At 47.3% G+C, this 24,001-nt stretch overlaps 1 protein-coding gene across 1 annotated transcript in view; it reads left to right on the forward strand.

Moving 5' to 3' along the window:
• The window catches only part of LOC119168047 (uncharacterized), a 249,851-nt gene extending 227,544 nt beyond the window's left edge, over window positions 1–22,307 (forward strand). The window contains exon 20 of the mRNA XM_075866358.1: window positions 22,069–22,307. Coding sequence (XP_075722473.1) covers window positions 22,069–22,097 — 29 coding nt within the window. The 3' untranslated portion in view covers window positions 22,098–22,307. The remainder of the gene's footprint in view (window positions 1–22,068) is intronic.
• The last annotated feature ends 1,694 nt before the right edge of the window (window positions 22,308–24,001 follow it).

The following is a 24,001-nucleotide window of genomic DNA, read 5'->3' on the forward strand; positions in this document are numbered from 1 at the left end:
CACTGAGTACTTTCTAGTTTATAACAACTTCTTTTGCGCTAGAAGGAACTTGATTGTATAGTTGTGACTTCTATCTTCACAAAACATTTACCCACGTTTTGCACCACCCCAAGATAATTTGTCTGATGACGGATCACAATTTTTCAATCGGGAACCACATATGCTCTTCTCTATGCATGATAAATGTAAGAGGTCCTATTCGCAAACAAAACTAGGAAAACATTAGAATTCGATCGGCCAAAGGGTCAAGTAAGATTCCGTTCCAGCTACTCAATTATCGACCTAAATGATGCTATCAATCAGGTGATAAAAAGATGCACAGATTACATTCAACCACTATACATAAATATCATCAATCACGAGAGGACATTTCATTCAGTAGCAATATCAGCTGTCATGCAGACAATGCTGAATCAGGGCATCAACGAACCAATCTGTAAGATATCTAGAGCGGATCAGCTACCACCAAAGTGCTACATAAAAAAGCGATTGAACACCAATAAAGAATAGTGTATGACAAGGCGATACGATTTCTCAAATGCTATTTAGCGCGTGCTTACAAGAGGTTTTTAGAGGCCTAGAATGGATAAGGTTAGTGAAAGGAGTTAATGAAGAGTATTTTATTAATGTGTGTTTTACTGATGACATTGCATTGTTGAGTAACTCAAGGCATAAAGTGCAATTCATAATTACTTAATTCGGCAAAGAGAGGGGAAAGGTAGGTCCTAAAATGACTATGCAAAAAACGAAAGTAATGTACAACTGCAGAAGAGAACAGCGCTTCGAAATAGGTAGCATTGCACTTGAAGTTCTACTAGAGTACGTGTGCTGAAGGCAGGTAGTAGCCGCAGAAATGAACCATGAGATCAAAGTATCTAGAGAAACAAGAGCGGAGTGGAGCACATTCGGCGAGCATTTATAATCATGAATGGTGGATTCGTACTATTCTCCAAAAGAAAGATACATAACAGCTGTCTTTGACCTGTACGCACCTAAGGAACAGAAGCCTGGATTATTACGAAAAGGGTTCCACTTAATTTGGGGGTGACGCAATGAGCAACTCAAAGGAAAAATGACAGTTGTAGTCCTAAAGTACAGAAAATGTCAGAGGGTATCAGGGAACAAACAGGTGTTAAAGCCCTTGGGCTTCACCAGTTGCATCTGTGAAGAAAATGGCGGCTTTTTACGTTTCTGCGTGAATTACCGCAACCTGAGTCAAAAAAACGATATCTACCCACTTCCGCGTATGGACAATTCACTCGATCGACTACACTGTGCACGTTATTTCTCATCGATGGACATATGAAGTGGGTATTGGCAGATAGAAGTCAATGTAAGATACCAAGAATAAACTGCTTTCGTCACAATAGTATAGGCTAGATCAAGAAGCAACGGTCATGGTATGGCATGTAGGAAGAAAGAAAGATAACCTGTGGTCATGGAGCGTCACAGGCTGAATTTCAAAAGACGGCAAGCGGGTGAAGGGATGACGAAAATCGAAGGGGGGGGGGCGATCAGATTAGGAAGTTTGCGGGTGTAAAGTGGCAGCAGCAAGCACAGGACCAAGTTGACTAGCGGAACATCGGATATGCCTTTGCGATGCAGTGGGCGGAGTCAGGCTTACGACAATGAATTCGTGCCCCACCGCGGTGGCCTAGTGGCTAAGGTACTCGGCTGCTGACCCGCAGGTCGCGGGTTCGTATCCCAGCTGCGGTGGCTGGATTTCCGATGGAGGCGGAAATGTTGTAGGCCCGTGTGCTCAGATTTGGGTGCACGTTAAAGAGCCCCAGGTGGTCAAAATTTCCGGAGCCCTCCACTACGGCGTCTCTCATAATCATGTGGTGGTTTTGGGACGTTAAACCCCACAAATCGATCAATCAATCAACAATGAATTCGAGCACCATCACTGAAAACAGCACTGCGCTATACATTGTCAAGGCAGTGGCCGGGACGTGGAGTTGCGCAATCGAATGCCGCAGCTGCGCGGTTATGTCCGATGATACGCTAATTGTGGTGGCTATACTCGCGGTCACGAGTTCGTTGTCAAAGGGAGCTTGAACATGAACAGCCCGGCAAGCTGGGGGAATCGGTCGGCTAACATCACCTGATAAGCTTATAACGTAATAGAGACTTATTAGCACAGACCATGTAGTCTGTTTGGTTTTCCAATGTGTGCACCACGCAGAACATTTACTCGAAACTGTCGAACCCAGAAATTCTGCGCGGTAGTAACGCCGTCTACCACAGAGCCACTAATGTGCTCAATACTTCTTCGAAATTTTAAATATCAGGTAAACTTCCCCGTATGTTGCCTGTGCCTCCGTCTAATTTTACCAATATACTGAGGGCTTGAAGAAATAATTACAAATAATAATTGGAAAGTAATAGTATGTGTTGCAAAAACTCTGATTACCGGTACCATTGATATCCGCGTCACCAGGCACTCACCGGTTTTTCTTCGCAATATAAGTGAAGCGCGTGCATTACCGCGAGTACCGACCATAGCATCAACCGTGGAAAATTACTTATGAACATAATGTAGGCACTGTATCTAGTTAGCCGGTGCTGCTTCCCAAAGTACTTAATCTGCACAAAGACTTGATTTACCTCGTGGTTCGTTTTTCCAAGCAAAAAAAACAAGAAAAATACTGTGTTTGATACTCAGTAACTGCTTCGCATTACCCAGGAATACTGTTTCTCTTCATTGACGGTGTTATTACAGATCATTACACAAGCGCTAACTGGGCATTGAACATTCAACACCTTTGCGTCTGTAGTAATTTATACAAAATAAACTGAATAAATTATCATCCAAAGGGGTCCACTCACAAATACAGACCTTACAATATGTGCAATAACCTGGAAAACCTATTTAAACCATGTCCCCAACTCATGAAGACTGGAGCCTTAGAAATGGAAGTAAGCAAGGATGATTGATCAAGCTCTGCAGAGCTGTTCACAACTTTGTCTTCAGCGATGTTTAAATCAGCATTCATAAGTTATTGCAATATGAGGCGTACTGAAGTGAAATATCCAGGATCTCCGGGGCGCCGTGACGTAGAACGATATTTTCTACCTCGGATGCACTGCTACCTCGGATGCACTGCCTTTTGGCAGGGCTTTTGTCTCGGCGTAGCGGGTGAGGTAGTCGGTACCACTTGTTTCCGAAAGCCGACGTCGGGAACGGCCCCAGTAGGTCCATACCAATCTGCTGGAAAGGGCGGCAAGGTGGATCAATTGGCTGCGGAAGTCCCGCTGGCCTTGTCGGCGGTGTCTTGCGTCGGTAACAGTCCCGGCATGTCCTCACATAACGAGTGACGTCGGTGGTAAGACGTGGCCAGTAGTACCTTTCTTGTATCCTCGCGAGCGTGCGAGAAACACCGAGGTGCCCTGCCGTTGGATCATCGTGCAGGGCCTGCAGGAGTTCTGGTCGCAGAGCTGAAGGCACCACAAGGAGGTACTTAGCTCGAAGCGGTGAAAAGTTTTTCTTTTCTAGAAGAACGTTTCGTAGAAAGAGCGATGCAAGTGCGCGCTTGAATACCTTCGGGACTTCGGCGGTCCTGCCTTCCAGGTATTCTATTAGGGCCTTCAGTTCCGGGTCAGCCCGCTGTCGTTCAGCGAAGTCGTCGGTAGTTATCGTTGCCAAGAAGTACTCGACATCCGGGTCGTCGGGTAGCGGTTGGTCGACAGGCGCACGAGAGAGACAGTCGGCGTCGGAGTGTTTTTTGCCGGACTTGTAAATGACAGTAATGTCATACTCTTGAAGTCTCAGGCTCCATCGTGCGAGGCGACCTGAAGGGTCCTTCAAGGTGGCTAGCCAACACAAGGCGTGGTGGTCGCTCACAACTTTGAAGGGCCTGCCGTAGAGGTAGGGGCGATATTTCGACGTAGCCCAGATGATGGCGAGGCACTCCTTTTCTGTTGTGGAATAATTTGCTTCTGCTTTGGATAGCGATCCGCTGGCGTAACTAATAACCCTTTCAAGTCTGTCAGCCCTCTGCACAAGAACGGCGCCAAGACCTACGCTGCTTGCATCAGTATGTATTTCTGTCTCGGCGAATTCGTCGAAATGGGCAAGTAACGGAGGCGTCTGGAGGCAATGTTTAAGCTCCTGGAAAGCGTTTTTTGTGGCGTTTTCCACTTGAACTCCACGTCAGCCTTGCTAAGGTTAGTGAGAGGATCGGCGATGCGGGCAAAGTTTTTCACGAACCGCCCAGGCCCAGAAATGGGCACACGGCCTTCTTGTCAGTGGGCGGCGGGAAGTCGCGGTGGCGGCTGTTTTCCGTAGATCGGGACGAAATCCAGACTTGCTGATAACGTGTCCCAAAAACAAGAGCTCCTCATACGCAAATCTGCACTTTTCTGGCTTCAGTGTGAGTCCGTACGTCTTGATGGCTTGAAGTACAGCTTAAAGGCGCCAAAGATGCTCGTCGAAACTCGAGGAAAACACGACGACGTCATCCAAGTACACAAGGCAAGTCTGCCACTTCAATCCTGCCAGTACGGTATCCATAAGGCGTTGGAAAGTTGCAGGCGCTGAGCAAAGGCTGAAGGGCATCACCTTAAACTCGAAGAGGCCGTCCGGTGTTATAAACGCCGTCTTCTCTCGGTCTCTTTCGTCGACTTCAATTTGCCAATAGCCAGTCTTGAGGTCCATTGACGAAAATACTTGGCGTTATGAAGGCGATCAAGTGCGTTCTCTATTCGTGGGAGAGGATACACGTCTTTTCTTGTGAATTTGTTCATGTGGCGATAATCGACGCAGAAACGTAGGGTGCCATTCTTTTTCTTCACTAATACCACAGGGGATGCCCATGGACTCTTGGACGGCTGGATAATGTCATCCCGCAGCATTTCATTAACTTGTGTCTTCATGGCCTCACGTTCTCGCGTCGAAACCCTGTACGGACTCTGAAGGAGTGGTCTGGCATTTTCATCGGTTATGATGCGATGTTTCGTGATTGGGGTCTGCCAAATTTTCGATGACAACGAAAACCAATCTTCGTATTGCAGGAGCAGGGCCTTGAGCTGTTCTAGCTTATCGTTCGGAAGTCTGGTATTGGCGTCGAAAGCTATGGGAGGGGCTTGGTTCCTCTTAGCAGGTTCCGCAGAATCGGCGAGGGCGAAAGCACTGGTGGCTTCGACAATTTCTTCGATGTATGCGACCATTGTTCCTTTGTTCACATGTTTGTACTCATTGCTGAAATTCATGAGCATAACCGTTGCTTTGCCTCCCCGCAGCTCTGCAGTTCCTCTTGCGACGCAAATATTTCGGGTGACCAACAGATGCTGACTGCCTTCAACGACGCCTTCCAAGTCAGGTGATTTAGGAGCGCCGACTGAAATATTGACGCTTGAGCGAGGCGGAATGGTGACTTGTTCTTCTAGCACATTCAAGGCATGGTGTCCTGACGGCGTGCGCGGTGGTAGTGCTTCTTCTGTGGATAACGTTATAGACTTTGTTTTTAGGTTGATGACAGCACCATGGAGGCTTAAGAAGTCCATGCCAAGAATGACATCTCTCGAGCAACGCTGTAGGACTACGAAGTCTGTAGGATAAATACGGCCATTAATGGTGACTCTCGCTGTGCAGATTCCTGCAGGCGTTACGAGATGACCTCCGGCTGTGCGGATTTCAGGGCCTTTCCAAGCTGTTCTAACTTTCCTTAACTTCGCGGCGAACGACCCACTGATGACGGAATAGTCGGCTCCAGTATCGACGAGAGCGGTCACACTGTGGCCGTCGATAAGAACGTCGATGTCGCTAGTTTGCCGTCTCGCATTACAGTTAGGGCGTGGCGTCGGGTCACGGCTGCGTCGGCTTGTTCCGCTGCTTCCATGTTGCGTCGTCAGGCCACCTCCGGTAAGTGAGCTTTCGCCGTCAGGGCTTTGCCTGGTTGGCATTGTGTTCGGAAAGCTCCGTCGCGTCGTCGTCGTCGGAGGAGGATCTTCGGTAGTTCGTCGCACAGCAACCGCACCTCAACCGGTTGCTGCCCTTAGTTTCCCGGATACGGGCTAGGAGACCGGCCCCGCGTTGGGCCGGAGTACTGCCGCGGGTGCGGTGACACTCGGCGGCTGGGCGACAGCGAACGGGAAGGACTTCGGGGTGTCCATTGAGTTCCTGTCAGGTAGTCGGCGATGTCACGTGGCCGTTCCCCTGGCTGCGGACGTGGTGCAACGACGGCGAAGCCACGCAGTCCCATCTGTCGGTACTGGCAACGGCGGTAAGTGTGCCCGGCCTCGCCGCAGTGATAGCACAGTGGGCGGTGGTCAGGGGTGAGCCAAACGTCGGTTTTCCTCGGCGCACTGCGCTGGCCTGCTGGTGAACGGTAGGTCGTCGGTGGAGGTGGTAGCGGCGGTGGTGTCTGGCGACGGAACTGCGGCGGGGCGGCGTTTTGGCGTGGACGGGGAGGAGCGTTTTGGCGCACTGCAGCGGCGTAGCTCATAGTTTCTGGCTCGGCCGGCGGTGTTTGGGGAATTCAAAGTGATTGCCGAACTTCTTCTCGCACAATGTCGGCGATCGAATCCACTTGAGGGTGCGCCGAAGGCAACAGTTTGCGCAGCTCTTCCCGCACAATCGCTCGGATCGTTTCACGCAGGTTTTCGGAGTCACTGGTTTGAGCAGCAGCGCATTTTCGAGTCAGGCGACGATTATACTGTCTGGTGCGCATGTCAAGGGTTTTTTCGATGGTGGTCGCCTCGGATACAAATTCTTGGACGGTGTTCGGTGAATTCCTCATTAGTCCCGTGAAGAGCTCCTGTTTGACTTCTCGCATGAGGAAACGAACTTTCTTCTCCTCAGGCATGTCTGGGTAAGCGTGACGAAATAGGCGGGTCATCTCCTCTGTGAAAATTCCAACCTTCTCATTTGGTAGCTGAACCCGGGTCTATAGTAGAGCAGCGGCCCTTTCTTTGCGAGCGACGCTCGCGAAAGTTTGCAGAAATGCGCAGCAGAAGACATCCCACGTTCGGAGCGTGGACTCACGATTCTCTAGCCAGGTCCTTGCGGTGTCTTCCAGGTAGAAGTACACACGACGGAGCTTTTTTTCGTTGTCCCAGTGGTTGAGGGCGGCCACACGGTCGTATGTTTCTAGCCAGGTTTCCGGGTCTTCAAACGAATACCCATGAAACGTTGGTGGTTCCCTGGGTTGATGAATGACGATCGCGGGCTGGGACGCTCCGGTTGTCATTGTCGTTGCAGTAGAGGTCATGGCCTTGGCCTTCCGCGCCTTGTCTTGTAGAAGCCCGAACTCCGGTGGGAGACCTTGCTGTCGGCGGCTTGTTCGCTGCTCTTGGTTGGCGTCGGTGTCTTCTCCGCGACGTGGGCTGGGTTCACGGCTCGACGGGGGCGTCCGGTACATGAACGAAGCAGCACCTCCACCAGATGTCACGGGGTCGTGACATGGCCGAAGACAGGAGACTTCGTGTTGAGATTTAACTGTTTATTTGGGCGAACCTGTGCCCGGTAAACGAAAAGTCCAATTACAGCAGTAGTCTTGCACAGATAGCAGTCTCGGACTGATAGCGGCGAATGGAGCGTCGGCCTTCGATTAACAACTGACAAGCGGCAAAGCGCGTCGGCATTTATACTCTTGCTGTCGAATGTTGTAGCGTTATCGCTGGCTTTGGCGTAGGTTCCAGAACAATCTTTACCGTTCGCACAGTGGGCGTGATCTTATCGAAATGATCTACTACAGTCCGGAACCTTCTCGAAAACTGCAGGCGCAGTTTGCGCTGAGAATCGTGTGGTGTTTTGGGACGATAACAAAAACTTGGGAAATGTAACGAGGCAATATTGTCGCGAGAGGAAACAATGGGCAGAAACTCGAAGTGGAGGACTGTTTACTCAGCCACAGCTGCCATTCACTTGTTCGCTCTCGTCTTCTTCCACCAACACAGCGTGGCATTACCCTCTCCCCAAAGAAAAAAAAAAGAAGAAGCATCGCATGAATACCACGGCTCCGAAAAAATACGAAAGGTAGTCAGAAATGTCTGTGTCATTTGAAAATAAAAGGACGAGATGAAAAATAAAGAAGCAAGAAAGTAATGCAAAATTGGCTTGAAGGCTATGGCCACATCACAAAGTTCTTGACTTGCAGTCAACGCGAATAGTACGGCTTCATCCTGGATACGTGAACCACATCTGAGGAGCGTGGTCTGCGAGAACGGTGTGACGTGTCTGCTGGGACAACTTCGTAGTTCACTTCGCCGAGGTGATGAAGGACTCGGTAGGGTCCGAAGTACCGACACAACAATTTTTCTGAGCGTCCCCGTTGACGTATAGGAGTCCAAACGCAGACTAGGTCACCGGGCTCGTATATTACTGCTCTGTGGTGGGTGTTGTATCGGCGAGCATCTTGATTTTGCCGCGATAAAATGCGAAAGCGCGCCAGCTGCCGGGCGTCTTCGGCACGCTGAACAAATACATCTGCGTCCGGGGTAATCGTGTCCGGCAGAGTTGGTTGCAGCATGGTGTCAAGCATTGTGGTGACGTCACGGCCGTAAACCAGACGAAAAGGAGCAAAGCCGTTTGTTTCCTGCAAAGCCGTATTATAGGCAAATGTTATATACGGGAGGATTTCATCCCAATTCTTCTGATCCTTGGCGACATACATCGAAAGCATATCTGCAATCGTTTTGTCAAGGCGTTCGGTTAACCCGTTAGTCTGCGGGTGGTACGCAGTTGCTATTCGATGCGTCGTGCCGCTCAGCAACAGGATCTGTCGGAGCAACTGTGCCGTAAAAGCAGTACCACAATCTGTGATGACGACAGCGGGAGCACCGTGGCGGAGAACGACGTTCTTGATGAAAACGTAAGCCACCTCTAAAGCATTTGCTTGCCGGGCGGCTTGTGTTTCGCAGTATCTGGTCAAGTAGTCGGTGGCAACCACAATCCAGCGGTTACCAGCCGTAGACTTCGAAAACGGGCCGAGTAAATCTATCCCGACCTTTTCAAAAGGTGCGTGAGGGGGTCGCAAAGGCTGAAGCAGACCGGCTGGTTTAGTCGTTGGAGTTTTGCGGCGCTGACAGGCTGTGCATGTCTTGACGTACTGCCGGATGGTTTTCGTAAGTTTCCGCCAGTAGTATTTGTCTTTGATCCACGCCAGAGTACGCGCGTAGCCAAGATGCCCTGACGATGGCTTGTCCTGACAAGCACGCAAAATATCATCGCGCAGAGCAGCAGGAACGACGAGGAGGTAAACAGTTTTTGTTGAATGAAAGTTGCGCTTGTAGAGGATGCCTTGGCGTAGACAGAAAGATGACAAATCACGCACGAACTGACGTGAGGGTTGTTGGCGACGTTCCTCAAGGTATTTGATCAGTGGTTGTAATTCTATGTCTTCGCGTTGCTGCTCAGCCACGTTTAATGATGCGAGAATAGCAAGGTAGCTGAATTCTTCATCATTGTCTTCTTCAGTGACCTCGACGGGTGCGCGGGAAAGACAGTTAGCGTCGGTGTGTTTCTGACCAGACTTGTAAACCATCGTTATATCGAATTCTTGTAACCGAAGGCTCCATCTTGCAAGACGGCCCGAAGGATCTTTCAGATTCGCTAGCCATCAGAGAGAGTGGTGGTCACTGACGATTCGGAAGGGGCGTCCGTACAAGCAGGGCCTGAATTGAGTTATGGCCCATACAACCGCCAAACATTCTTTTTCAGATGTCGAGTAGTTCTCCGCAGATGACAACTTGCGGCTAGCGTAGGCGATGACGCGCTCCACGCCATCTTGATACTGCACGATAATAGCTCCGAGGCCAAGGTTGCACGCGTCAGTGCGGACTTCTGTGTCTGCTTCGGTGTCGAAGTGACCGATGATCGGTGGCGTTTGTAGGCGTTGTTGAAGATCGCGGAAAGCGCCGGATTGTTTGGGGCCCCAGACGAAGGCGACGTCATCCTTGACGAGTTGTGGCAGAGGGTGGGCGATTTTTGAAAAGTTTGGCACGAAGCGGCGGTAATAAGCACAAAGTCCCAGAAAGCAGCGTACATCATGCTTTGTTTTCGGTATCGGGAACAAAGCAACTGCCATAGCCTTGTCAGGATCGGGGCGAACACCACTGCTGCTGACAATGTGGCCAAGGAATTTCAGTTCCTCATATCCAAAATAACACTTTTCCGGTTTCAGAGAGAGACCAGCAGTGCGAATAGCCAGAAGAACCGCCTCAAGCCGCTCAATGTTCTGTTCAAAAGTCGTAGAAAAAACGACTACGTCGTCTAAATACACTAAACAAGAGTACCAGTTCGAGCCACATCAAACTGTGTCCATCATTCGTTGGAACGTGGCTGGAGCGGAGCACAGGCCAAAAGGGAGAACTTTAAATTCATAGAGACCGTCTGGTGTAATAAACACTGTTTTTTCTCGGTCCCGCTCATCTACTTCAATCTGCCAATATCCGCTACGGAGATCACGGAAGAGAAGTAACGGGCGTGTCGCAGGCAATCCAAGGAGTTATTGATACGAGGAAGAGGATATACGTCTTTTTTTCGTTATCTTGTTCAGTTTGCGGTAGTCGACGTAGAATCGTAATGAACCATCTTCCGTTTTAACCAGAACAACTGGTGACGCCCAAGGACTAGTCGATGGTTGAATTAGGTCGTCGCCGAGCATTTGTTTCACTTGATGACGGATAGCATCTTGCTCCTTCTGCGACACGCGGTAAGCATGACGGTGCACGGGTTGCACGTTGGGCTCAGTGATAATTCTGTGCTTCATTAGAGGAGTCTGCCGGACTTTCGAAGCAGTTTCAAAACAGTCACTAAAGGATGAGAGGACATGGAGGAGCCTTGCCTTCTTAGGTTCTTCCAAGTGGCAATTGACGTTGAGGCGACTAGTCACGTCAGTATCGCAGCTGTTCTCAGTCGAGATCGTCGTAATCAAAGGAAAGGCGTCCAAATAATCTATTGCCTTCAAGTAAGTTATGGTTGTGCGTTTCGCAAAATGCCTGTGTTCGCCACCGAAGTTCGTAACTAAAACCGTAGTCTGGCCATTTCGCAGTTGAACGAGACCTCGAGCAGTGGCCACTTCCCGATCAAGCAATAACGTCAGGTTACTTTCGGCGATGCCCATAATTGACTGCTCCGGTGGACACAAAACAAGCACGAAGATACTACTGCGAGGTGGCAACGTGACGCAATCATCGACTACGCGTATGGCCACGCCACGATGTTCGTTCTCGATGTCGGAATCTGAAGAAACACAGTTAGCGAAACAGACGAACAAATCACGCAGATTAATTATCGCTCCATACTCTTGCAGAAAATCCATGGCCAAAATGACCGGCCGAGAACAATTGGGCAGTACAAGGAATGATGCTACAAAAGCCGACGCACAAATCTCAAGCCTGGCGGTGCACCTTTCTATAGCGGATACGAGCTGTCCTCCAGCGGTGATTAGTTGAGGGCCGTCCCACGTTGTCAGCACCTTGGGTAGACGGGTGGCCAATGAAGCACTCATCACCGAGTAATCAGCTCCCGTGTTGACAAGTGCAGTCACCGGATAACAGTCGACGGAAACAGTAATGGCAGCGGACGTTCTGTTGGCGGTTTCACAACCTGGCTTTAACGGCACGTCGTTAGGCAGCGGCGGAGGGTATTTGTCGGTTCGCGTGACAGCGATCTCACCTCCGGAGGTCGCCGTTTTCAGTTTCCCCAGCGTGGGCTTGCGCCACTGACGCCAGGGGACCCAAAGGCGGGTCGGGCGTGGTGCGTTGATGTGGACGGACGGGGTGATGGTGACCGTGACTGTCGTCGCGGCGAGACAGGGGCGTGATGACTACCTTCCAAGTAATCCGCAATTTTTTGTGGGCGCTCATCATAGCGTGGACAACGCGCATCTGGGTGGAATCCGCGTAGGCCTATTCGTCGGTAGTAACAGTCGCGGTACACGTGTCCAACTTCGCCACAATGGTAGCACAAAGGACGATTGTCGGGTGCACGCCAGACGGTGGACTTCCGCGGGCCAGGAAGAAAATCTGGCTGAGAAGGCAGGCGATGAGCTGGACTTGGAAAGCGTCTGGGGGTCCCAATAGGTTGATGTGCAAAATGTGCCGTCGAAGGCGTAGAAGCGCGTAGGGCATCCGCGCAGGAAAGCGTGGGAGGTTCGACTTGCGATGGTGGTGAGAAGTGAACGAACTGCCTGATTTCGTTACGAACGACGTCCGTAAGAGCAGCGCTACTGGGAGGGGGCGCTGCATGAAATTTGCGAAGTTCTTCGCGTACAACTTGCCGTATGAGTTCTGTGAGGACCTCCCTGTTATCACCTCCTGGTACAAGCGAGCACGCAGCGGACATGGCCATCTGACGCTCTTACTGCGACACCCGCTGCCGAAGCATGCATTCCATAATTGTGGCCTCACGTATGAACTCGGACACAGTCGTAGGAGGGTTGCGCACAAGGCCCGCGAAAAGTTGCTCCTTCACGCCTCGCATTAGCAGGCGCGCTTTCTTGTCTTCTGGCATGTGGGGATCAGCCCGTCGAAACAATCGCGACATTTCTTCGACAAACATGGCGACGCTCTCATTCGGCATTTAAAATCGCGAAGAAAGTGCCTGCTCCGCTCTTTCTTTCCGTTCGGAGTTACTGAACGCCTCGCGAAGCTGCCGATGGAATTCCTGCCAACTTGTGAATGAAGCTTCGTGGTTCTCATACCACACTCTTGCCGCGTCTAAGAGGGAGATATACACGTTCTTCAACTTACGGCGATTGTCCCAGTCATTGATGGCAGCGACCCGGTCGAAATGGTCAGCGACCCGGTCGACATCTTCACTGGCATCACCATGGAATGGATTGGGTGTGCGAGGCGTGTTGATGACACAGGGTACGCTAGCGAGTGGGTGATGCTCGGTTTGGGTTGCGGATGTGGCAAACATTGTCCTCACGGAACTTGCCAAGGAGCCGTACTGTGGTGGTAGTCCTTGAAGGCGGCGGCTGCTTCGATAGATGTCAGCAGACCCTGGTGCACTGGCGGTGGTTGCTTCTGGTTCAGGACCAGCAGGCATAAGACGTTGCAGTACAGTACCCAGCAGCTCCACCAGTCTGTCGCGAGAGTAAACGATAGGCAGAAACTCGAAGTGGAGGACTCTTTACTCAGCCACAGCTGCCATTCACTTCTTCGCTCTCGTCTTCTGCCACCAACACAGCGTGGCAATATGGTGCTTTTGAGACGCAATGCCCAATATCATCATTTTTTTGGAAATAGATCGTCCTCCGAGCTCGCACAGTTCTTTGCTGAAACCCTATAAGTTTCTTGTGTTTGAACAGGAGTTATTCTTGAAATCTGTTGCTCAAGGGAGATTTAAACATACCACAAATTAACTGGTCAGATGAATTCCCAGGAGCTCTTACTTACGCGTCAGGCTCATTCATTGGCCTTGTCATCTCTCATATAATTTACCTAAACTTGTTAGCCCTGCTCAGGTGGTTGTTACAAATTGTGTAGAAGACGAGGACCGACGTTATCATCATCGTGGATCAGACCGGCTTTTGAAAGATCTAAGAGGCGAAGGGTGGGCTTCGTCATGGGCACAGTGGCTTGTCCTTTTCTCCACGACAATTTGGTGCCGAATCCCGAAAGGAAGGTTCTTCGGAGGTGAGACGGAGCGGCCTTGGCGAATTTCGACCTCAGCTGCAGCCTCGTGGGCTTTTCTGAAGCCGCCGTTGGTTGAAGCTTATGCGCGAGGCCTAATCCTGCCCCTGACCCAGACTGTGGAGCGTGATATGTCGACGATGCTCGGAGCTTCATCATGCAATGCTTTGTGATGGGTAGGACGGAGATGCTTACTTCGCCTCGGTGCGTGGCCGGCCAGTGATTTTCTACGTTTCCTGACACTTGGCCGGATTATGGGGGCCATAATGGAAAGGCGTGGTCAAGTACGAAAGACCGTCATGGAAGCCATAGCCAGAATAGATTCTCGTGCATCTAGAATGCCCTCAATAGGTGAAATGCGGAATATTCATCACGTTACGACCGACCAGTTAGAGCTTCTGAAAGGAATTGATAAACAGACAGAAGACATGTTGCATATCGACGACTTAGAAGCCGAAATGGAAGAAACCGACGTTTATTTGCGTAATATTATTCTGGCAAAAGTTAAAGCTGAGAATAAGACTAAAAATGCACTAAATGCTTGGCAGGCTCATTTGAAGAGGATAATGCAAAGGATCAGAGCAAAATGGCGAGCGGAAGTGCTCTCTTCGCCTGAGGTGCAACCATCTAGCCAACGTTTGGTCGATTGTGACATTGTCACACCGAAGGCTAATGACTCGACCCCACGATAGATAGAACAATGTGTTGGAAGAAGAGAAACCAACGTTTTCACTTCTGAGAATACAACACTCAGAACCACCAATGAAGAACAATGAGAACTAGACACCTATTCGATGTCTTCAGAGCCCCCGTTAACGTTCATTTGCCTGTCAAGTTAACATGAGAGCGACTGCTCGGGTGTTTGTGGGCGAAGAGACTTATACGATCAAATAGCGCGGTGCCTTTGGATATTCAGGAGGCACTGCAGAAGATACTCAAAATAAGCATCACTCAGTTTATCAATGCCCACTGTGAGGCAGTGCTCAATGTCGTGTTTGCATGTTACCGGAGGAATCAAATAACCGCCACAGCAAAAAGCGGGAGCAATTAGAAGACGAAGTGGAAATGCCGTGAGAAAACAGAAGCCTTCTGCTTATAATGCTCATGAGTGCAGCTCTTCGAGAAAACTGCTGACACCGAGGTAGAGAAGAAAGTGGATCGTGCGGGCTGCATCACTGCTGATGCGCAAAGCCAAGACTGAGTCACATTAGGCAATGATGCATCCCAAGCCGAGGCGAAGAAAGAAGGCAGGCGCTCACAAGGTAAATTCAGCCAAGATAAGAAGGCCACAAAAGAGGTTCCTCAAAAAAAGCATCTTCATGTAACAGCCTTCATTGCGAATTTTCATCCCGAGGAAGACTGCTCAGAGACAGCGCAAGCTAAGAAAGGTCAACACGCTAAGAAGCACGAGCCTCGAACAAGCGTCGAGAGCACCGATGGAAAATCAAGTTGAAGGACATGCCTAGATCACTCCACAAGCAGTGACTTGGAACTCTACGGGCACTGGTAATCTCTGGGGATCAATTTTCCTCAGTGTCGCGCGCCAGTACGGTGTTGCGGAGGATGTTAAATATTGTGTGAACGACTAAGAGCGCCACTATTGTCATTAGGATTATAGCACTGTTCGGAATAGAGAAGAAATAGACGGTTGGGCTTCGCCATGGGCATGGCGGCTAGTTCCTTCCCTCAAATGTTTGGTGCTGGAACCCGGGATCGAACTAGGGACCTTTATCTGTGAAGCCGCCGGGGCTAAAGCTGATGTTTGAGCCCTAACCACCACTGTGACCTTGTAGCACGCCATGAGAGGTCTCATTAGCGTGCTGCATCTATCAAGCTATTGACAAGAAGTCTACAACAATTGCAGTGTTCGAGATGGAAAGTATTCCCATGATTAAGAACGAAGACTTCGTAGATCTAGAAGACCGTTCACGAGATATTAGTAATGCGTCCAAGTGAAGGCTCGCAGACTCATATGTTAGAGAGCCCTCACCACCGTGCGTACAAGTGCTAGACCGCAGAAATTCAAGGCCCCTCCATAGGGCGAAAAGAAATGAAAAAGAAAAAGTCCGCGGTGACAAAAAGCAAGCCCTTTTTTACAGCGCCAGCCTTCTGCTCAATGAGAAAGGTGCAGAAATCAAGAATGAAGGGATTATGTATGGCACTGCCGATTACCATGAAGCGGCGAAATGTCCAGACAGTATCAGAGCGTCAAAGGGAAAGGATGAGACGAGGATGAAGGCAACGTGAATGCAGGGTAAATGAAGCCAGGAAAAGAAAGCGAAGAAAAAGTTGCCCGAGAAAGAGCTGCAGAATATTTTTCTGGAAGCGCCTTCCATGAGAATTTGGATACAAAGGAAACCTGCTCAACAAAACATGTGCATATATGTCAACGCACTCATTGACACGAACGTGGCACAAGCGTCGAAAACACCGCTGGAAGATCAAGTGAAGGAGAAGACCCAGGTGACTCTACTAAGACTGACGTGGAACTCTTACGAATACTGACGAACATTTTGTACTTGGACTCATGTGAGCGTCCAGTTTTCATTGTCGTCAGGCGCCACTGTGTGGGCGTGGAGGACGTTACAATTTGTGTAAAAGACGAGGAGCGACGTTAGCATCATCGGGAATTAGACCGGCATTCGGAAGAAAGAAGCTGTCGACGGGTGGGCTTCGCCATGAGCACGGCGGCTTTGCCTTTTCTCCACGACAGTGGTCTAGTGGCTATGGTACTCGGCTGCTTACCCGTAGGTTGCCGGATAAAATCCCAGCTGCAGTGGCGGCATTTTTAGTGAAGACAAAAATGATGTAGGCCCATATGATGACATTTGGGTGCACGTTAAAGAACCCCTGGTGGTCGAAACTCTAGCCCTTCACAACAGCGTCTTTGATAAACATATGGTGTTTTTGTAACATTACCCAATTATATACCTATCTAACGAAATTAGCAGAAATAACTACACGCACTTAACCACATGCAGAGTTAATTTGGGGCTTTTTTGGTTTCCAATGGCCACTTAGAGTGGCATCCAACAATATATACTGCTATATTCTGCTATTAATCAAATATCTATTCTTGAATGCCACCCTGACAGATATATAAGATGGCATATCTGATCATGAGATTGTATCGTTCACCTTAAAATGCAGTTTTCTTCGAAACTCTAAATGAAAGAAAATATATACTTGTTGTCTTCACAACCTAGTAAAGTTAATGTACAGGTTGTGCTTGCCATTTTGTTCTCCGATTTTAACACTCCATATAAACCCGATAGCTCCAATGAACAAAAGCGGTGTTTCTTTCACAATTAGTGTTTTGATGCATTACGTAGTTCTTACCCTAAAAACAAAACATTGTGCGCATCTGTAGCCTTTGAATGACGAAGAATATTTTTTGTGTAGGGCGTAAACTTAAAAGTCAAGCACTAGGCATAACCGTCATCCAATAAGCGCCAACGGAGAAAGTATGAACGAGCTGCGCGTCACGATTGAAAATGACTTCCAAAGAGCAAAAGAGTATTTGCGGAACGTAAGACAAAACAGTTTTTTCTTTCATCCTTCGATAAGTTCTGGCGATACTTTCACTGAAACGTAAATTGGTGCTTTGCCAGTGATGCAGTACTCAAGCACAAACTTAAAATAGCTCAAATATTTACATATATTATTGTTCTGTCTTCACCTAAGATGATGCCAGTGCTTCAAATGTTTCCCTTTTCGCATAAATACCGCCTATTGACGACATTTGTTTTGTTAGTGAGGAGGGGATGCTGACTTTGATTTTAATTTGAGACTACCAAGAAATCTTTTGGTATTGATTATTCACCAAATGCGTTTCTTTTGTGAAATGCAGAATGATGCGCCAAGTATGTAACACTGCTATATTGATCATCACTCGTCCATGCGGTACTTGCAGATGACTGGAGATTCGATCAAAATATATCCATACAAAAATCACCAGACTATTCATCACTTTTCTTTATACTGGCCTATATAAATTGTATATACTTCTGTAACGCTGCTCGAACATACTATATTCAGGCACATATGTGTCTCTCAAGAGCAATCATTTGATTCATCATCAGCAACACGAATTCCGCAGCTACATGTCTACAGTCACTCAACTGGTCCTAACACAACATGGTCTATCTTTAGTGTCAGACAGATATATTCAGGTAGATATAATATTTCAGACGTTGAAAAAGCGTTTGATCGGGTATCCCACTTCAAGCTTATAGAAAATTGCAGCCCATTCTGAAAAAAAAAAACTCACATTGTGGCCAGGTTACTTCGTGTCTCTCGTCGAGGCGGCAATGTGTAATCATTGATGGCATGGCTTCTCCTTCAGATCTGATGACCTCTGGTGTTCCGCAGGGCTCTGTTCTCGGTCGTTTATTTTTTCTGCTATTAATCAATGACATTATTAAGAACATAGGTTTAGAAATTCAGCAGATGGCTGTGTAATAGATCTGGAAGTATGTAGCCTTAATATTCAGGTGCTACTAAATCAAGCATGGAGTGCAATTGAGGACTGGTGTTGTACATGGCAGATGACAGTTAATGGCAAAAAACAGTAGCAATGACCATAACCCGCAAGAATCAACCACTTGAATTCACGCACTTCATTATTAATCAACCATTATTATGGTGCACAGCTAAAAGTAATAAGGAGTAATCCAAACCTCCTATTTGCGCTGGAATGAACACGTAGTCTTAACTGCTAAAAAAAGGCTACAGACAACTAGGACACCTACAGCACACGTTGGGCAATTCAACGCCCGAAATAACGCTATTGGCCAACAAGGCTTTTGTTAAACCTATATTGAAGCATGCTGTGGTGACCTGACATCCCTGGACAGCTTCTAATAAATAAAACTGGAAAATGTTCAACTAAATACTGTAAGGTTCTTTTATAACAGTTATAGTTGAAAGACATTCCTGTTGCAACTTTTACAGAAACCAGAACTAAAGAATCTTGAAACAAGGCACTATTATGCCCGGATCCAGCTTATTTCTCTCTTGTATTACAAAATGTCACGAAATAATCTATCTCAACTCTTAGCTTCCACCATTAACCCTTCATTCAGTCTCTTGAAAAAAGAAAGTGGCCGAGTGGTTGTGCAGAAGGAACACGTTTCTGTACTCTTTCTATCCTCGGACAACCGTCGAATAGAACGTTTTGCCTTCTGATGTGGCAGCACGTCACAAAATTTATTCGTTCATGCAAGCGATAAGAGATATAGCTACATAAGCGCTACTGCGCCTGGTGGGGCGTAATGTGACATTATTTATTTCCTTGCTTAGCGATGTTTGAATGAATGCTGAAACTTTTTTCTTCCTATGTGGTACAGAATCAGTGCTTGTATGGGCTTTATTCTGTTTGTGTAATAATAATATAGGTAGTTTGTACATTGCAAGCGCTTTCTGCCTCGCAATGTATTGTGTTGTTGTATTGTTTTGGTTGTTTTTACATTTTTATTTTCTCTATCTCATGAAATTACATCGTGTAAATTTTTAACTTTTTTGTTTCATCGAGCTTGTGGTATATATGCCAAACTCCTGCCTATGGCTTTCATAGAAGGCCAGCAGTATATAACAGAATAAAATGAATAAGTAAATAGTGGAGGGCATCAACAACGCCATCTCCGCTTATGAACTAACGAACTTCTGCACTGGCGACAATGAATGACAATTAGAAAGGGCCATGCAAGAGGCCGTAGAAATCACGGAAAATAACCTACTGCCTACGATATACAACTGCTTCCATACAAATTCTCAACACGTGATATAAAGAAAAGATAAAATACGAGCTGATTCAAGATTTTCTAGCCGGTCTCTGAAAGTGACATCAACCTGGCCACTCATACTAGAGATCCCATACCAAGAGTCGACATCATCAGAGTCCTAGGTATGTATATCGAATCATGTGGTGGCAACGGTACCGTGTTGCGCTGCATATACATCTGCGAACACCGACAACACTTTTCGTCTCGTGCGATAGCTCACGATCAGAAATCCAGTAATCAATGAAGGTAACCTGCTTCTGCTCATCAAGGCCTTCATGCTATTTCAGTTCACTTACAGAGTGATCATACAGAACTGGTTCAGAGCATACCGGGACAACCCTGATGCCCTCATTAGAAAAAAAATTGTCCAGAGCACCCTCGGGCTGCTTTTCAGAATACATACCGAGGACCTCTTTCGGCTCGGCATACACAACACTACGTAGCCGAGGCTCAGGAACAGGCACAGCTACCTCAGCTGTCCACCACGCTGGCCATTAGGCCGATTCCAAAAGGGTTTATGCAGACTAGGAACACACAAATTCTCAGAAAAATACGGGTAAAATTTGTCGTCGCTTTGCTGTCCCGCAACACCCATTCAGTGCACAACGCAGGTCGTTTCAATGCAAGAACAGTTACAATACTTCAGCAACTTTGCCAGAAAAATATCGAAGAAATCTTCGTGGACGCCGCCACGTACCGAAAAACATGGCTTTTCGTGTTCGACACGTAGGGCACGATCATCAACTGCTCTTCAATTCGGACAAGCGACAAAGATCTGACTGAGCAGGTGAACATTGCACTCGCAATTGAAGACTTTTGGAGAGACATAATGAATATCGGCTGAAAAGCAGCCGCCAGGGCATATCAGAAATGCCCTGTAGCCCAGCGGGTAATTCATATTTTGAAAGGCATAAAAATGGCAATAGTGCCCCATATTTTATCTCCTGTTCCAATGCTAGCGTCTGGGAGATCAAAGGGTTTCCCCTGAATCTTTACCAGTCTGTCCACAAGGCTGCGCGTGGCTTTACCAACCGTGCTAACAACGCTGCTTTCAGATCGGGAGACTTTTCTCCCGGACACAGGGACTCTTGTAGCACGCATGATTAAACCAAATTCTTTAACTTGGAGACAAGGGTCTTCCTGCCACCTTAGTCCTAGATAAGCAGGTCACAGACAGTCATCGTCGGACACCTGCAGATGGACCTATTACACAAATCCTGTGTTCTTATTCGCACCAATCTGAAAATTTGCACAATGAGCTCTTGCATAGCTTGTGGCGAGGTTTCTATTTTTTTCTCACGTGCTCTGCGAGAGCCGGTAGCTGGGCCCGACGTGAAGCAAGGACGAGTGAGACACGCTCGTGTGAAGTCTTGTTTTCTAAGATCACATCCTGTGCGTTGAACATGCCCATGATCAAGCTGGCTAGCCGAACCTTTAGGTTCAGTCGTCGGATTAGATAGGCATACCTTCAGTCGTATTTTGTCGAACGATTAAAGGTTCATTTACTAACTCAATCAACCTAGTTACTCGTTGGTGGTCTACTGCCAGCGTTTCAATCAGTCGCGATCTTTTCTTAGTAATAAATATGTTCATGGGCGAAAAGTACTGGCCTTTAAGGGGTACTAAAGAGTAGCAATCACTTGGACAAAATTGACAAACTGCAATCAAATAACTATAACAATATATGTTACATCATGCTATGTAAATTGTTAGCGAAATATCTCATGTCAGAAGATTTTTTTTCAAACTTTCCGTCAAAAATTTCGCGCGTGTCGTCGAAAATCCCTGAATATGTTTTTGGCATTATTGCAACATTCGCAAGGTAGAATTTTCTGAAACTTCATATGCTCAGTTTTTGACAAAGACCAATGACAAATGTACTTCATTTTCATGAAGTATAAGCTAGATAGCTCCCGGTAGATGCCTTTAAAGCCTAAGACGTTATGGTGTATGCTGCTGGAATCTCAAGGTCAATTTTATCACACGTATTCTTTTTGCGTATTTTCTTGCTTACCGAGCGTCATGTCACGTGGCATTTTAGATTTTGCGAAAGTGCACTTTATACTTTGCGAAGTATCTTTTTTCTCTCTAGTGCCTCTCAAAACATGTTTTCTCTTAAAGTGGTTACCATGCGGCTTGTGGACGCACCATGTATGCATACATAATGACGAAACAAAAGCAATACGCCCTATTCATTAGTCATCTAGGAGCTGAATATCAATCTGAATACGTTGTTTAACCTTGACGCCAAATTTATTTGAGAAATAACCCTTCTATGATAATAAATAATTGTCTTTAACATTTTAATACTAGCAGACAGTTTTTACAGTACACCCCACACCCTCCATTCTTGCCGTCTTCGCTAAGTTTGCCCTGCTGGGAGTGAACTTACCTGACCATGGTCATTAGCTAAGCTGAGCTCGAGAGCCCCGGTGTAAGAAAGCAAGTAGGTGGAGTCAGGAGAAAAATGCTCGCCGAGCACTAGTGACGGCGGTCATAACAAGGGATTCGGGAGAAGAGTGCTGATTTCGCGCGTCACAGTACGGAATTAAAAAGGTACTGTCGAGAGAAGGATGCGCCCACCACAAACAGGTGGCTGGGGCCGCGTCGCAATGAAATCTATCAAGGAAAGTGTTTGTGGCGTTTTTTACTGGCCTACGAGAAAGGAAAGAAACTAACAAAATATGTTCATCTTTTTCAGGTACCTGTGTGAGAAGTATTTGCACGTAGCTGGCCTTGGTAACAATGATTTGTCTCACTATGTCGTGCGGAGTACATAAATAAGTTTTTGGTCAGTAAAATACTCGATTTTTGGAGTTCCTTTTTCAGTGTCCTGCTTTAGTTGTTCAAAGGAGAGAGAATACGGCTCATAGGGCATTACTGAGATCGGACTCACTGACGCTAGCAATAAAAAACAAATGTATTCCTTTTCTTTCAAAATGCAGGGAACTACCACATTTTCTGTTTATCTCTATCATTATTCACCTTACTGTAACCATTGCAAGACCGAAGCAAGTCACCAAATCAGTGCGGCCCTGCGCTTTCGTATGTGGCTACTGTGGTATCTCAGTGCCTAAACTACTGACACCGAAATGACACACCACAAAATAAACAATTTTATCCAGTTCATTTTAGCAACGCACAAAATTTTTCCACACTTTTTTTTCGCACACCGCTGGCAACTGGAATGGTCTTCCTTGGGTCATATAACAATGGTGTTAATGCACTAGTGAATCTTTATTTTTGGCGAAGCTTTTCTTTTGCTTCCTTCAAGCCTTTTTGTCGTCTATCTACGTATCTGTCGAGCCATCTACGTCTGTTTCCTCTAGTTATCACCCTCCCTAATTTGAAGTGAACAAAAACGAGAGAGTAAAAGTATTCGACAAATACGACTCGCTGGTTATGAGATGAATATTGTTGTCATCTGGTTCCGTTCGTCATCAAACACTTTCCGCATGACCGAGGCACAACTTCGCGTGCGGGTATGTGCGCCACGGGTTATTGACATTTCATATCTACGCAGACCCGGCATGATCACACGAGGTCAATTTTAACGAGCTAGCGTTAAGACAAAGATAGGCTGTTCAATCGTTCAAGCTAAAGTCGCGGTTTTGATCCCGACTGTAGTGGTTGCATTTTGTTGAAGGCAAATCGGTAGAGCCCACTCTACTTTGTTGCGTCAGTGCATGTTAAAATACACCAGGTGGTAAATATTATACGGGATCCCTCCACGGCGGCGTCTCTGATATCAAAATGATGGTTTTGGATCGTAAAACGCAAGATAATATTATTACTTGTACCGGGGTGTAGACCCGTGGGTTGAAATCACTTTCCACGATGGCGTGATGTATGTGACCCATACCGTCACCCTCGCTAATATGCTGGTGTACCCACCCGTACCATACACGCAGCTTCTTTGAGTACAAGACGTCAGATTTGGTTGGCACGGGCAGCGAGTTTGCTTAGTGCCAGAATTCGGCGACTTGTTGGGTACCCGGAGATATCGTGTATTCTCTCCTTGAAAGTATCAAAGCCGGTAGTATTCGCCTCGTGCGTGTCGAACGACGCATGACGGTTGCCTCCGAAGTAAAAGGTTGCTTTCGCGAACAGCATAATAGAGTCGCATTAGTGATTTTGGCTAACTCACTCATACATGTTGAGCCAAGAGTCGACATCAAGCCCTACTTGGGTGGAAAATACAAGACCCGCTTGGGCGGAGACACGGGGCCTATGGAGATTGGTGACGTACGCTGTCGTACAAGCCGCAGGGGTAGAGAAAAAAGAGGTTATAGTGATTGGAAGCATTTTTGCCGGTCACTGGACGGTGCGGCCGCTCCGAAGGTTTGTCGCGAAGGCGATGACGTTCCAGCTTTAATAAACATGTTACGTCAATGACGAGCCACTCGTTGAACGTGGTTTAAGGCAACATATATATATATATATATATATATATATATATATATATATATATATATATATATATATATATATATATATATATTTCAAGCAATGGTTGCAGTGATAATGATGGCAATGACCTTCTATGCATGACGCTCACGCGATAGGGGGATGGGCCAAGAACCCGAAGGCAAGATGGGCGAAAGTAAAATCAAGCTAGAAAATTAGTTAAAAAT

Source organism: Rhipicephalus microplus, chromosome 6, assembly GCF_043290135.1.
Source record: "Rhipicephalus microplus isolate Deutch F79 chromosome 6, USDA_Rmic, whole genome shotgun sequence".
NCBI classification, from domain to species: domain Eukaryota; kingdom Metazoa; phylum Arthropoda; class Arachnida; order Ixodida; family Ixodidae; genus Rhipicephalus; species Rhipicephalus microplus.